This window comes from Hemitrygon akajei, chromosome 30 (assembly GCF_048418815.1).
Source record: "Hemitrygon akajei chromosome 30, sHemAka1.3, whole genome shotgun sequence".
In the NCBI taxonomy this organism is placed as follows: Eukaryota; Metazoa; Chordata; class Chondrichthyes; order Myliobatiformes; family Dasyatidae; genus Hemitrygon; species Hemitrygon akajei.
The window spans coordinates 42,661,405-42,677,588 of NC_133153.1; the positions used below are offsets into that span (position 1 = coordinate 42,661,405).

The 16,184-nt window shown below is 41.3% G+C and overlaps 1 protein-coding gene across 2 annotated transcripts in view; it reads left to right on the plus strand.

Moving 5' to 3' along the window:
* The window catches only part of megf11 (multiple EGF-like-domains 11), a 411,744-nt gene that overhangs the window by 305,812 nt on the left and 89,748 nt on the right, over window positions 1–16,184 (plus strand). For both annotated transcript variants that reach the window (XM_073032726.1, XM_073032727.1), the window contains exon 9: window positions 8,823–9,035. In XM_073032726.1, the coding sequence (XP_072888827.1) occupies window positions 8,823–9,035 (213 nt within the window). The remainder of the gene's footprint in view (window positions 1–8,822; window positions 9,036–16,184) is intronic.

The window sequence follows — 16,184 nt, forward strand, 5'->3', positions numbered from 1 at the left end:
CTATGTGGGACTTTATCAAAAGCTTTCTGGAAGTCCAGGTACACTACATCCACTGGCTCTCCCTTGTCCATTTTCATAGTTACATCCTCAAAAAACTCCAGAAGATTAGTCAAGCATGATTTTCCCTTCATAAATCCATGCTGACTTGGACTGATCTTTCTACTGCTATCCAAATGTGTCGTAAGTTCCTCTTTTATAATTGACTCCAGCATCTTTCCCACCACTGACGTCAGGCTAACCAGTCTATAATTCCCTGTTTTCTCTCTCCCTCCTTTCTTGAAAAGTGGGACAACATTAGCCACCCTCCAATCAGCAGGAACTGTTCCTGAATCTATAGAACATTGGAAAATGATTACCAATGTGTCCACGATTTCTAGAGCCACCTCTTTAAGTACCCTGGGATGCAGACCATCAGGTCCTGGGGACTTATCAGCCTTCAGACTCAACAGTCTATCCAACACCGTTTCTTGCCTAATAGAAATTTCCTTCAGTTCATCCTTTACCCTAGTTCCTTTGGCCACTATTACATCTGGGAGATTGTTTGTGTCTTCCCTAGTGAAGACAGATCCAAAGTACCTGTTCAACTCATCTGCCATTTCCTTGTTCCCCATAATAAATTCACCCGTTTCTGTCTTCAATGGCCCAATTTTGGTCTTAACTATTTTTTTGCTATTCACATACCTAAAGAAGCTTTTACTATCCTCCTTTATATTCTTGGCTAGTTTACCTTCGTACCTCATTTTTTCTTGGCGTATTACCTTTCTTGTTATCTTCTGTTGCTCTTTAAAAGCTTCCCAGTCCTCCGGTTTCCCGCTCATCTTTGCTATGTTATACTTCTCTTTTATTTTTATACTGCCCTTTACTTCCCTCATCAGCCATGGCCGCCCCTTACTCCCCTTAGGATCTTCCTTCCTCTTTGGAATGAACCGATCCTGCACCTTCTGCATTATTCCCAGAAATACCTGCCATTGTTGTTCCACTGTCTTCCCTGCTAGGGTATTGTTCCATTGAACTTTGGCCAGCTCCTCCCTCATAGCTCCATAGTTCCCTTTGTTCAACTGTAATACTGACACATCCGATTTTCCCTTCTCCTTCTCAAATTGTAGGTTAAAACATATCATATTATGGTCACTACCTCCGAATGGTTCCTTTACCTCGAGGTCCCTGATCAAATCCGGTTCATTGCACAACACTAAATCTAGAATTGCCTTCTCCCTGGTAGGCTCCAGTACAAGCTGTTCTAAGAATCCATCTCGGAGGCACTCCACAAACTCCCTTTCTTGGGGTCCAGTGCCATTCTGATTCTCCCAGTCTACCTGCATGTTGAAATCCCCCATGACAACTGTGTCATTACCTTTGCGACATGCCAATTTTAACTCTTCATTCAACTTACACCCTACATCCAGACTGCTGTTTGGAGGCCTGTAGATAACTCCCATTAGGGTCTTTCTACCCTTAGAATGTCTCAGTTCTATCCATACTGATTCTACATCCCCAGATTCTATGTCCCCCCTCACAAGGGACTGAATATCATTCCTCACCAACAGAGCCACCCCACCCCCTCTGCCAGTCAGTCTGTCCTTTCGATAAGATGTATATCCTTGAATATTCATTTCCCAGGCCCTGTCCGCTTGAAGCCATGTCTCAGTTATTCCCACAACATCGTACTTGCCAATTTCCAACTGAGCCTCAAGCTCATCTACTTTATTCCTTATACTTCATGCATTCATATATAATACTTTTAATTCGGTACTCCCCTCTCCTTTCATATCAATTCCTATTTCACTTGGCCATACTGTATGATCTCTTCTTGAGCTTTCTACTCCATTGATTCTGTTGTCCTTTTAAACTTTTCTTATTTTCACTTTCCCTTTAACTCCATTCTTATATTTCCAGTTCATCCCCTCCCCCCACTACTTAGTTTAAACACATCCGTGTTGCAGTGGCAAACCTGTCTGCCAGAATGCTGGTCCCCCGCCTATTAAGGTGCAACCCATCCCTTTTGTACAATTCATCCCTACCCCAAAACAGATCCCAGTGGTCCAAGAATGTAAATCCTTGCTTCCTGCACCAGTTCCTCAGCCACACATTCAGATCCATTATCTCCCTGTTCCTGTCCTCTCCAGCACGAGGAACTGGAAACAAACCAGAGATAACCACCCTGGAAGTCCTGCTTTTCAGCCTTCTTCCGAGTTCTCTGAAGTCCCACTGCAGAATGTCTTTCCTCTTCTCCCAATGTCATTTGTGCCGACATGCACTACCACTTCCGACTGTTCACCTTCACCCTTGAGGATTCCCTGCAATCAGTCCGTGATGTCCTGGATCCTAGCACCAGGGAAGCAACACACCATCCTTAAATCTCGCCTGTTGCCGCAGAAACCCCTTTCCATACCTCTTACTATGGAGTCCCCTACTACCACGGCTCTTCCTGATGTCTGACTCCTCGGCTGTGCTTCTGCACCAATTTTCAGCTCGCAGACCTGTCCGCCTCTCAGACTGGCAGTATCTTCTGTCCTGACAGCTTCCAAGAAGGTGAACCTGTTTATGAGAGGTACATCCCCTGGGGTCTCCTGTACTTCAAGCATCCTTTCCTTCCTCTTCGTCGCCCCCTTTCTCTCTTCCGGTATCCTCGGTGTAACGACCTCACTGTAGGTCCTGTCCAGAAAACCTTAAGGAAGCAGAGTGACTGCAGAGGGACTGAAGCAGATTGGGGGATTGGACAAGGAAGTTGCAGATGGAATATAATGCAAGGAAGTGCATGGTCATGCAGTTTGGCAGAAGAAATAAAGGCTATTTTCTAAATTCAGAAATCAGAGGTACAGAGGGACTTGGGAGTACTCGTGCAGGATTCTCTAAAGGTTAGCTGGCAGATTGAATCAGTGACAAGGCAAACAAATGCAACGTTAGCACTCATTTTGAGAGGGCAAAAATACAAAGGCAAGGCTGTAATGCCAAGGCTTTATAAGGCACTGGTCAGACTGCACCTGGACTATCGTGAACAGTTTTGGGCCCCTATCTAAGAAAAGATGGGCTGGTGTTGGAGAGGGTCTAGCGGATGTTCACAAGAATGCAGTTTAGAAGAATGAGGGGGGATCTCATTACAACCTATCGAATACTGAAAGGCCTAGACAGAGTGGATGTGGAGAGCATGTTTCCTATAGTGGGTGAGTCTAGGACCAGAGGGCATAGCCTCAATAGAGAGATGTTCATTCAGAACAGGGATGAGAAAGAATTTCTTTAGTCAGAGGGTAGTGAATCTGTGCAGGCCTAGTCATTGAGTATATTTAAGGTGGAGGTTCTTGATTAGTCAGGGCATCAAAAGTTACCGGAAAAAGGCAGAAAAATATCATTGGCAAATTTTGCCACACAGCCAACAATTCCATTATCTAAATCATTGACGAACAATGTGAAAGGCAACGGTTCTAATACTGACTGCTGAGAAAAACCACTATTCACTGGTAGCCAACCAGAAAAGGCCCCCTTTATTCCCATTTGCTGCCTCCTGCTTGTCAGCCATTCCCCTTTCCATGCCAGTACCTTTCCAATATTGCCGCAGGATTTTATCTTGTTGGGCACTCGTGTGGCACCTTACCTTCGCCTTCTGAAAATCTAAGTAAATGACATCTACTACCTCTCCTTTGTCCACCCTGCTTGTTACTTTCTCGAAAAACTCTAACAGATTTTTCAGGCAAGATTTCCCTTTACACAAACCATGCTAACTTTAACTTATTTTATCATTAATCTCCAAGTACCCTGAAACTTCATCCTTAAAAATTGACTCCAACACTTTCCCAACCACTGAGGTTAAGCTAACTGGCCTGTAAATTTCCTTTCTTTTGCCTTCCTCCTTTCTTAAAGAGTGAAATAACATCTGCAATTTTCTACTTCTCCAGGACCATGCCAGAATCAAGTGATTCTCCATTATCTCTTCGGCAACCTCTGTCAGGACTTTGGAATATAGTCCATCTGGTCCAGGTGTCTTATCCACCTTAAGACCTTTGAATTTGCCTAGCACAGTTTCCTTTGTAATAGCAATGGTATTCACTTCTTCTCCCTGACACTCACAGAGCTCTGGCACACTGCTAGTGTCTTCCACAGTGAAGACAGATGCAAAGTACCCATTAAGTTTATCTGCCATTTCTTTGTCCCCCATTTCTTCCTCACCAGCATCATTTTCCAATGATCCAGTATCAACTCTCTTTTCCCTTTTACTATTTATATAACTGAAGAAACTTTCAATATCTCACTTTATTTTATTGGCTAGTTTGCCCTCACATTTCATCTTTTCCCTTCATATACCATTTTTAGTTGCCTTTTGTTGGATTTTAAAAGCTTCTAAAACATTCAACTTTCCACTCACTTTTTGATACCTTATATGCCACTTCCTTGGCTTTTATGCAGTCCTTAATTTCCCTTGTCAGCCACGGTTGCCTACCCCTGCCATTTGAGAGCTTCCTCTTTTGTGGGACATATCTATCCTGTGCCTTGTGAACTATTCCCAGAAACTTAAATCACCTTTGTAATGCCATCATCCCTGCCCGTGTCCCCCTCCAATCCACCTGGGTAATCTCCTCTCTCATGCCTCTGTAATTCCCTTTATTCCATTGTGATACTGATACATGTGACTTTTGCTTCTTCCTCTCAAATTGCAGTATGAATTCAATCATAGTATGATCACTGCTTCCTAAGGGTCCCTTTACGTTAAGTTCCCTAATAAGATTTGGGTTATTACACAACCCCCAATCTAAGATGGCTTTCCCCTAGTAGGCTCAAGCACCAGCTCCTCTCAAAATCCATCTCATGGACATTTAACAAACTCCCTCTCTTGCGATCTGACACCAACCTGATTTTCCCAATCCCTTTGCATATTGAAATCCCCCATTACAATTGTGACATTATCCTTATTACATGCTTTTCTTCCTCTCCAATCTTCACATCTTGGCTGCTGTTTGGAGGCCTATATATGATTCCCATAATGGTGTTTTTACCCTTGCCAGATCATTTCTGATACCATCAAAATTGGCCTTTCTCCAATTTGGAATCTCAAACCACAGACCAGACCTATTTTTTGCATATCTATTTTGAAACTAATGGCGTTGTGGTAACTAGATGCAAAGTGTTCCCCTACACAAATTTCTGTCACCTGCCCTGTTTTATTCCCTAGTAGCAGATCAGGAATTGCATGGTCTCTCACTGGGTCTTCTATGTACCAATGAAGGAAATTTGCCAGAACATATTTGACAAACTCTATCCCATCTAGTCCTTTTACAGTATGGGATTCCCAGTCAATATGTGAAATGTTTAAAATCACCTACTATAACAACTTTATGTTCCTTGAAACAGTCTGCGATCTCTCCACAAAGTTGTTCCCCTAAATCCATCGGACTGCTGGGTTGTCTGTAATATAGCCCCATTAATGTGGCCATACCTTTCTTATTTCTCAGTTCCACCCATAAAGCATCGTAAGACGAGTTCTCCAGTCTGTCCTGATGGAGCACTGCTGTGACATTTTTCCTGACTTGTACCGCCTTCCCTCCTCTTTTATTCCCTTCCACTCTGTCAAGTCTAAAACAATGAAACCCCGGAATAATGAACTACCACTCCTGCCCCTCCTGCAACTGTCTCACTCGTGGCTACAATGTCATAATTCCAGGTGTTGATCCATACCCTGAGCTCATCTGCCTTTCCTACGATACTTCTTGCATTGAAGTATACGCAGTTCAGGACACAAGTCGCACTGTGCTCAACCTTTTGATTCTTGCCTTTGTCTGTGGTCTTACCAACATCAGTCTCCCACAACCTTGCCACTGACTGTTCTGGCACTCTGGTTCCCATCCCTCTGTAACTCTAGTTTAAACCCCACAGTGCAGCATTAGCAAATGATTATTAGCAAAGTGTTGATTACTTATTTGTAGTATGAGAAGTCCTTATGTTCAGCTTTTGCCCAAGTGTCGACAGCTACACAGAGATGGAAAGAGAAAAGCACTTTTCAGAAATGATGGTCTGTGTAAGATGATCCTGGTCAAATCCCTGACCCTTTGTTAGAAGTTAATGTAATTAAGATAAGAATCTTACACTCAGAACTGAACAGTTATGGTGTACAGTTCTCTTGTGTCGTGAGATGCCCATTGGTGGTATTCCATCAGAAGTATAAAAGGGAGAAGACAATGCCTACTCATTAGGAAGTGTCTTTTGTGCTAGGCTTGAGGTCTTGCTCTTCAAGCACCCATTTTGTTAGATATCTAAAGGCTGTGCTGGCTCAATGAAGGCAACTAACGATGAGTCCAAATGAAGAACCAAGCAAGAGGATGTTACCACAGGGCCATTGCCTCTTACTTCATGCAGCATGTACAGCCTTGTCTGATTTTGACTTCGGCAGACAGATGAACTTTCCTGACAAAATGAGCATAGGAGAATGAGGGGAGATTTGATTGAGGTATACAAAATTACGAGGGATATAGATAAGGTAAATGCAAGCAGGCTTTTTGTACTGAGGTTGTGGGAGACTTGAACTAGAGGTCATGGGTTAAGGGTGAAAGGTGAAATGTTGAAGGGGAACCTGAGGAGGTAGTTCTTCGCTCAGAGGGTGGCAAGAGCTCGGAAGGAGCTGCCAGCGGAAGTGATGGATGAGGCTTTGGTTTCAATATTTAAGGGAAATTTGGACAAGTACACAGATGGAAGTGTATGGAGGGTTATGGCCTGCATGCAGGTCAATGGGACTAGGCAGATTGACTAGGCAGGTCTGAAAGGCTGTTTCTGTGCTGTTGTGTTCTATGACTCTGATTCTAAAAGAAGAAAGGTAATTTGAATCTGATGACTACCCAAGCTGATAATGTTCCTATCCTATATGTCCCATTATAACCCAAGTAAAGATACTTCTTCTTACCTCAGTCTCAGTAGTCTAACCCTTATTCTCAAACAGTGCCCCATGCTCTTAAACAGCTCAGTCAGGTAAAGTACCTTCCCTACATTTAATGATGTTTAGAAATTTTGCAGGTTTCATTGAGATCTCTTATTCTTCTAAATTCTAAAGCATAGATCCTCAATCTGTCCTCACATATACTTCCCCAGGAACCAGTCCAGTGAATCTAAATCACACCTCTTCTATGGCAAGATTATCTTTTCTTCAGTACAGAAACCAAAACTGTTTGTAGTATTCTAGGTGCATTCATCAAAGCCCTGTACAGTTGCAATGATATTTCTTGTAATCAATAAAAACACAAAATGCTGGCAGAACTCAGCAGGCCAAACAGCATCTATGGGAGGAGGTAGTGATGATGTTTTGGGCCGAAACCCTCGTGTTCTCTTGTAATTAAACCTTCTTAGAGTAAACGATCTAAATAGCTGCAGCACCTGCTGTTGACATTCAGTGATGTGTTCACAATAACACCCTGATCCCTTTGAACAGCAGCATAACCTAATGTCTTGCTACTTGTCAAATGCTCTGTTCGGTTCATCACACTGAAGACCTTTATCTTTGTACATGATTTTCCACCTGCCCTGGTCACGTTTACTCATTCTGCTTGTCTCCTCACATCCTCCAACTTGCCTGCAATCTCACCTTGTTTTATAATCAGCACCTCAGTTAGCGTAAGTGGGGGGAATGCACCATCTCCCAAATTCCAGCCAAACCCCCAGGCTCCTCCTGCCCCATCAGCTGCAGAATCTGTAGGGCCCACATTGACCTCCTCTGTCACCTCAGATCCCAAAGAAATGAAGTGGAAGCAAGTCTTGAAATCAGAAGAAGATTATTCTTGGAATTGCATCATCTGATGAGGATAAAGTATTTCAAGTTCATTGATCTTAAGTTTGAGTTTATTATCATTTCATCTGTATACATGTAAATTGCCAAACGAGACAATGTTCCTCCAGACCAAGGAGCACACATAACACATAAAGTAATAATACCACAAATAAATTAACACATAATAATGTGCATTTATGACACAATTTAAAAATTACACAGTACAATCTTACTGGCACTTTATATGTGATAAGACCTGGGTGGTGGCAGTGAGTTCAGTAGTCTCGAGGCCTGGGAGAAGAAGCTGTTTTCCATCCTAACAGTAATTGTCCTCATGCTACAGTACCTGCTTCCTCATGGTAGTGAAAGAGCTTGTTGGACAAATGGGAGGGATCATTGATATTGCTAAGGGCCCTGTGTTCACAACACCCCTGGTCTTGGATGGGTGGAAAATACTCACTTTCAAGGACTCTTCATCTCATGTTCTCAATATTTATTGCTTATTTATTATTATTATTTCTTTCTTTTAGTATTTGCACAGTTTGTTGTCTTTTGCACTCTGGTTGAATGCCCAAGCTGATGTAGTCTTTTATTAATTCTATTATATTCAGTATGCCTGCAAGAAAATGAACCATAACGTTGAACCCATGAACAGCACCTTATTACTTTCTTCCCTCTTTTTGCTCTAATTATTTAGTTTAACATTTTTAACATACCTGTAATTTACAGTTTTTATTGTTCTGTATTGCAATGTACTGCTGCCATATAACAAGTTTCATGACATATGCCTGATTCTGATATGTACTTTGATAATAAATTTACTTTGAACTTTGAAGAGAGACCCCATTGATCCTCTTAGCAGTCTTCGCAATCCTTTGTAGGGTCTTATGGTCTGTGTATTGATAACGATTGTTTGAACAGAGATCAAACAGCCAGTAGAATAATGTCATAGTATGAATCTTACATAATTTCTGATCTTGTGTTCATAATCTGATATGAAATAACCTGTATGCATTGAATGCGTTGAAAAAGGGACCCTCATCTTATCGTGACTTTCTACATGTTTTGCTTCTTATAGGTGTCAGGAGGAGTGCCCCATCGGCAGTTATGGCTTGCAATGTGCCCAAACGTGTGAGTGCCTGAATGCAGCTGAATGTTACCATGTTAATGGAGCATGTCTTTGCAAACCAGGATTTACTGGTGACCGCTGCCAAGACAGAATGTGTCCAGATGGACTGTATGGACTGAAGTGCAATAAACGGTGTCCTTGCAATGGCAAACACACCCAGAGGTAATGATAGCCTAAATAGAACAATGTGCTGATTTCTTATATTGGTTAATTTCTTTAACTAAATTGTTTTCCATGCTGCAAGATGTATTCAGCCAATTTATGTTTTTGTACATAAATCCAACTCAGATTTTCTGTCATATTCTGCCTACTTTTGGAGAGAGAATCAAGCAACACAGGCTATATTCCATTTTAGATCATGTTTGCGTTATTTCATAGCTGTACCACACAGAACTGGTGGCTTGGCTTCTGAGGTGCTGAAGTAGTAGGGAACAAAATGAAAAATATCTATTTGATTTCCCCTTTTCCCATCTCTGGATGTCACACAGCCAGTGAAGCACCAGTTTCAGAATCAGAATCAGGATTATTATCACTGGCATATGTCATGAAATTTGTTTTGCGACAGCAGTACAGTGTAGTACCTGAAAAAAAAACCTATAAATGATAACAAATATATCTTTTTAAAAATTAAATTGAATAAGTAGTGCAAATAGAGAGGAAAATAGTGAGGTACATTGTCAGTTCAGAAATCTGATGGTGGAGGGGAAGAGACTGTTCCTAAAACATTGAGTGTTAGCCTTCAGTCTCCTTTACCATCTTCCTGATGGCGGCAATGAGAAACTGTTGACCTGGGTGATGGGGATCCTGAATGAAGGATGCCACCTTTTTGAGGCACCATCTTTTGGAGATGTGCTCGATGCTGGGAAGACTAGTGCCCATGATGGACCTGGCTGAGTTTGACATGATTATAACATGAAAGTGAATTAGGAGTAAACTTGCTCACATAATAATGGAAATGGGTAAAATATTGGATGTTCAGTTAAAATTAAACATTTAAAATGGAGCTGGTATCTTTCTGTTAGAAAAGCGTACTGAAGGATGGGAAGCAAAGTACTGTATTATGAATTGTATTTCAGATCAGCACTGTAATCAGGAGAGCAGTCCTGAGTTGAATGGCTTCCTCCTGTTGCTTTGTTATGAGGAAGCCCAATTGGTGAGAATTTTCAACATCATTTATGCAGAGAACATGGAGTATCTCTGTGAGAGCCCATAAAACCTTGTCTGCTTTCAGAAGTGAGGAAGACTGATTGTTATGTTGTAATGGCTGAGTACCACCTGCTGTCACTGTTGGATTCTGGTGTTTTAGTCCAAGGTTCTTTCAGAAGTCAGGAAAAAGGCACAAAACTTGTTGCTTCACGATCACTTTATTGAGAGTTGTTGGAGCAAAGGAAAGTGGAACAGTGACAGAGGTCTATTGAGCAAGGAGAGACTAAAGAACTAAGATGGCGTCAGGATAGAACAGCTACTTTTATACTACAGTGGTAAGAAAAATTCCATTCAAATTTATAGATAAGAATTAACCAATTAGAAAGCTATTAGTGAAACACTGCAGTACCAGGTTTACCTATGAGAAAGCACTCATTCACCTAATGCAGAACTAAGGTGCTTCCAGAATTTTTAACAATTATACTTTGTATGGCTACTAGAGGCATATAAAACTGTCAGATGTGTATAACGACTACTTAAAATACAGGCAGATAATTAATTGTTAAACTGCAAAGAAAATAACAATTAAACAGTCTAATCTAAGAATTAAACAGTTGGATCCAACATCATCACACCCTGCCAGCTCACTCTGCTGACATTAGTTAACATTACAATGAATTCAGAAGCTACATAGCTTCAAGTCATATATTTTAAGTTATATAGAATATTACATATATTTCCATTAATACCAACTTTAAATTCATATTTCATAGAACTTCATAAACATTGAAATTATTGACACAAATACAATGAAAATATATTTATTATTTGTGGTTCCATATCTGAAAAATGGTTTGAAGTCCCCTAGTAAGTTTCAGCAGTTACTGAATTAACTTGAAATTAGCAACAATTACAGAGAGCGAGGGGAACTGGAAAGAGTTTGTGATAAAATTCATGGAAATAACAGGTCAAGTAGCTTCTGCGGAGAAAGAGACAGAGTCAATAGACAATAGACAGTAGGTGCAGGAGTTGGCAATTCGTCCCTTCTAGCCAGCACTGCCATTCACTGTGGTCATGGCTGATCATACACAATCAGTACCCCGTTCCTGCCCTCTCCCCATATCCCTTGACCCCGCTATCTATAAGAGCTCTATCTAACTCTCTCTTGAATGCATCCAGAGACTTGGCCTCCACTGCCTTCTGGGGCAGAGCATTCCACATATCCACCACTCTCTGGGTGAAAAAGTTTTTCCGCATCTCTGTTCTAAATGGCCTACCCCTTATTCTTAAACTGTGGCCTCTAGTTCTGGACTCACCCATCAGCAGGAACATGCTTCCTGCCTCCAGTGTGTCCAATCCCTTAATAATCTTATATGTTTCAATCAGATTTACTCTCATCCTTCTAAATTCTAGTGTATACAAGCCCAGTCACTCCAATCTTTCAACATATGACAGTCCCGCCATTCTGGGAATTAACCTTGTGAACCTACGCTGCACTCCCTCAATAGCAAGAATGTCCTTCCTCAAATTTGGAGACCAAAACTGCACACAATACTCCAGGTGGGGTCTCACCAGGGCCCTGTACAGCTGCAGAAGGACCTCTTTACTCCTATACTCAATTCCTCTTGTTATAAAAGCCAGCATGCCATTAGCTTTCTTCACTGCCTGCTGTACCTGCATGCTTGCTTTCATTGACTGATGTACAAGAACACCTAGATCTCGTTGTAGTCCCCTTTTCCTAACTTGACTCCATTTAGATAGTAATCTGCCTTCCTGTTCTTGCCACCAAAGTGGATAACCTCACATTTATCCACATTAAACTGCATCTACCATACATTTGCCCACTCACCCAACCTGTCCAAGTCACCCTGCATTCTTATAACTTCCTCCTGACATTTCACACTGCCAATGTTTCCACCCGAACTGAAAAAAGCTTATAGAGTTATAGCAGGTTTTAGTAAGAACAGGTTTATGATCAATATTATGCTGTGAAATTTATTGTTCTGTGGCAGCAGTACAGTGCAATATAAAATACACTAAAACTTATAATAGGATCAAGAAATATATAGACGAAAAATAAATAAATAGTGTATAAAGAGCAAATATAATGAGGTAGTGTTCATGGACTGTTCAGAAATTTGATGGCAGAGAGAAAAAAAATGTTTCTAAAATGTTGAGTGTGTGTGTTCAGGTTCCTGTACATCCTCTCTAATAGTAATAATGAGAAGAGAGCATGTTCTGTGGTGAAGATCGTTATCGACAGATGCTGCCATCTTGTGGCATTGCCTTTTGAAGATGTTTGTGATGGTGAGGAGGCTAGTGCCATGGTGGAGATGGCTGAATTTACAGCCCTCTGGAGCTTTTTCTGATCCTGTGCAGGGCCCCCTCCATACCAGATGGTGATGCAACCAGTTAGAATGTTCTCCAGGATACATCTGTAGAAATTTGCTAGACTCTTTAGTGACATACCAGATCTCTTCAAAGGGGAAAGGAGACAAGAAAAGATCAAAAGCCGAGTGATTTCCTGAATGTATTTAATGACAGGTGATACAGGTTAAAATTGCCTTGATGACTGGCATGACTTGCTGAAGTAAGGTGCTTTTTGAAGGAGACAAAGGAAATTAGCAGCTTATAGATACACTGCTTAATAATTCACGTGGGGAGGGGGGAGGTAACAGAGAAAGTTAATAGGATACAAGGTTAAAGCAGTTCACACTCTTCTTCTTAAACCCAATACCACTTCTGGAACATAGGCCACAGAGAGCAGCTCACCAGAGTCCTCTGTTCTGGGCCACACTTTCAAGTCATCTCCAGATGTAGCCCACCTTCTCTCTCCTCTCACAGATGTTTCTGTAGCTCTAGGTTTTACAGCTTGGGGCAGCTTGCCCCTGTACAACACTCTTCCTTCCTCAGCTGGGCTTGGCATTATCTATGGCTGAGTTTAGTTCACACTGACAAACCAATTTAACAAGATGGCTGCAATGGTGGTATAATATAGAAACTACTGTATGTATAACAAGATAGCAAACTCTTTCTCATCCAAAGTGACCGGAAATACATTCTAGAAGGACATCAGAGTAGGTAAAGATGTGGCCCTAGAATTAGTGAAAGCATTGGTAGTCATTTTGTGACATACTCTAGTCTCCGGAATTGTTCCTACGGATTGAAGCTAATGCTACATGTAACTCCAGTGTATACAAATCAGGGAATTATTGCCCAGATAGCCTCACATCAATGACAAATGTCCTGGAATTTTTAGCGAATATAGTTAGCTGAACTGATGAGTGAGAACCAATGGATGTGGACTTTCAGAGAGGTTTTTACAAAGTCCATTGATCCTGCTCACTTAAGGAAGGTGAAGAGTCTTCCATAGCCTCTCCCTTTTCAGTTGTAATGATCGCTGCAGAGCCACTGATTGGTTTCCCATGCAGCAGGTCACTCACATATGGCCTCTCTTGCACCACTGTGCCTCCATGTGGTGTCCCCGTTCTTACTAAGTTTGCTACGTCATGGCATGACCAAGACTCCAGCAGTATAACTGGGTGGGCAAGCTGGGCTCATCATCCTTGGTTGGCAGCCAGCCTAGAAGAAGGACAGCTCTGATTCAAAACCCAGGTAGATGGGACTCACTAGCCTCGCCAGGCAGTCTGTCTAGGAGAAGGAAGACTCCGATATTCAACCTGCCGACTTGACGCCGCAATTGTGGAATGCCCCCCGGCCTAAAGCGTGGCATCTGTCTACGCTCACTGATCCTCACTGTAAACCTACGCAACGCAGGTGGGAAGAAAAGTCCTACAATGATTCCCACCTGATCTTTGCGAGTGAAGAACTAGCCACCATCATCATCATCACATTCATCACATAGTGCAAAAAGAGACAAAAAAACAGTGAGGTAATGTTTCTGGGTAGTGTCCATTTTGTTGGCATTAGCAGGAAGGCGGACTATCTGAATGGTTATAAATTGGGAAAGGGCAGTGTACAATCAGATGCTGAAGGAAAGGTTGTCACTGCAGCAGGCAAAAAAGCTAATGTTATGCTGGTCTTCATAATGAGAGAATTCACATATAGGAACATGGATGTACAGCTGCACTTGTACATAGAAACCTACAAAATTCTAATAGAACTGGATGGAGGATGATGGCCGTAGTTGAAGGATAATGGGTAAACCATTTAGAACTGAGATGACAAGAAATATCTTCATTGTGGTGAATCTGTAGACCTCTCTATCACAGAAAGCACTTGAAGCCAAATCATTACAGGTTTACAAACACCTGACTTACAGACCCCCTGTATGTATGAAGCAGTGTTTGGGAGAGCAATGGGTTGGATTAGAATGGATGTGAAACAGAATGGAACCTCTTTGTAAGCTGTCAACTGCCAGTAAACATATTGAAGAAAGAGTTAGATATTTTCCCAGGGATTGGAGGGATCAAATAATATGGGGAGCAGCAACAAGGAATTGAATTTGGACAATCAGCCATGATCAGTCTCCAAAGATCAAATGGCCAACTCGTGCAGCTAAAGCAGGAAAAAAAGATTAAGATGTTTAATGTTTGTTGGTCTAAGGTTTAATCATATGTTGCAAATTAAAAGTTTCCTGAAATATATATATATTTCAGTATATATATTTATACTGTATATATAGTTATGCAATTTATTGTCTTTACTGCAGAGTATAGTGAAGTGCAAATATTACACAATATCACTTGGTATAACTTTGTGTTTATTAATCTTACTACCTGAGTACAATGTTCTATGTTCCTACAGTAACAGTCATTAAGGGTCTCAGCCTGAAACATCGACTATTTATTCTTCTCCATAGATACTGCCTGACCTGCTGAATTCCTCCAGTATTTTGTGTGTGTTAGTCTTGTAATAGCTCTACCAGGCTCATGAATTACTGTGAAGTTTAATAACTTTTCTCTAGCATCATTCATTGTGTGCCATATTAAAAGTCTAGGTTAGGTAGTGTCTACAACATCTTTCTATAAGTCTGCCAGCACCTTCATAGAACATAAAACAGTACAGCACAGGAACAGGCCCTTCAGCCCACAATGTTGTGCCAAACCAATTAAATTTGTAATCAAATGCCCAACTAAACTAATCTCTTCTGCTTTCACAATGTGCATATCCTTCCACCATTTTTCTCACATTCATGTGCCTATCTAAACATCTTTTAAAAGTCTCTAATGTTTCTGCTTCCACCTCCACTCCTACCCCAGGCACCCACCACTGTCTGTGTAAAAAAAACTTGCTCCTAACATCTCCTTTGTAATTATTCCCTCTCACCTTAAATGCATGCCCTGTGGTATTAGACATTTCAACTCTGGGAAAAAGTACTGTCTGTCTACTCTATCAATGCCTCCCATAATCTTATAAACCTCTATCAGATCTCCCCTCAGCCTCCGTTACTCCAGAGAAAGCAGCCCTTGTTTGTCCAACCTCTCGCTATAGCACATGTCCTCTAATGTGCGAGAGTGACTAGAATGTGAATCATTTCTCCCAGCAGGACAAACCTGACTTGTTCTGCCCCTCCCTCCCAACACAGCAAAGACGGAGAGCTCATTACATCAGAAAGCAGTGATACTGATTCACATGCTTTCAGCCTTCTGTTGTTTGTGCCTTTGCACCATGGTGTGCTCCCTAATGTTATTTTTAAACAATAAAACTGCATCAATCCACTCCTGAGGTATCATAACGTCAGACAGTCAATTTAAGGCAATAACCTCCTTTAATACTTGGATCAGTAGCTTGATATGTACGTAATGAGATTATGGGAACTTTTTAGAAAAATGACCAAGTCTCTAGGAAAAGAGCTGAACCAAGGCGTGTGAAGTATGGCCGTGCTCAGGACATTCTGAAGGCTTTGTTATTTCAATTGTTCACTCAGCTTCTAGCCTGATGCTCATTCCACCGTGCCTGCTTCTATGCCTGATGTGGCTTTGGTTATTGCAGTTCCAATTAAAATACTTAAAATATCAGCAGTGCTAGCTTAACAGTTGTAATTTCTTATAAGCACCCTCTGGATGTTGGATATCGGTCCAGTGATTATCATTAACCCCACATTAATCAAGATTTGGGTTGGTCTTTATTGATATTCTCTTTGATTGTTTTATTAAATAAAACATTTTTTTGTTTTGTGATCAGTTAGTAAAATTGAGGATT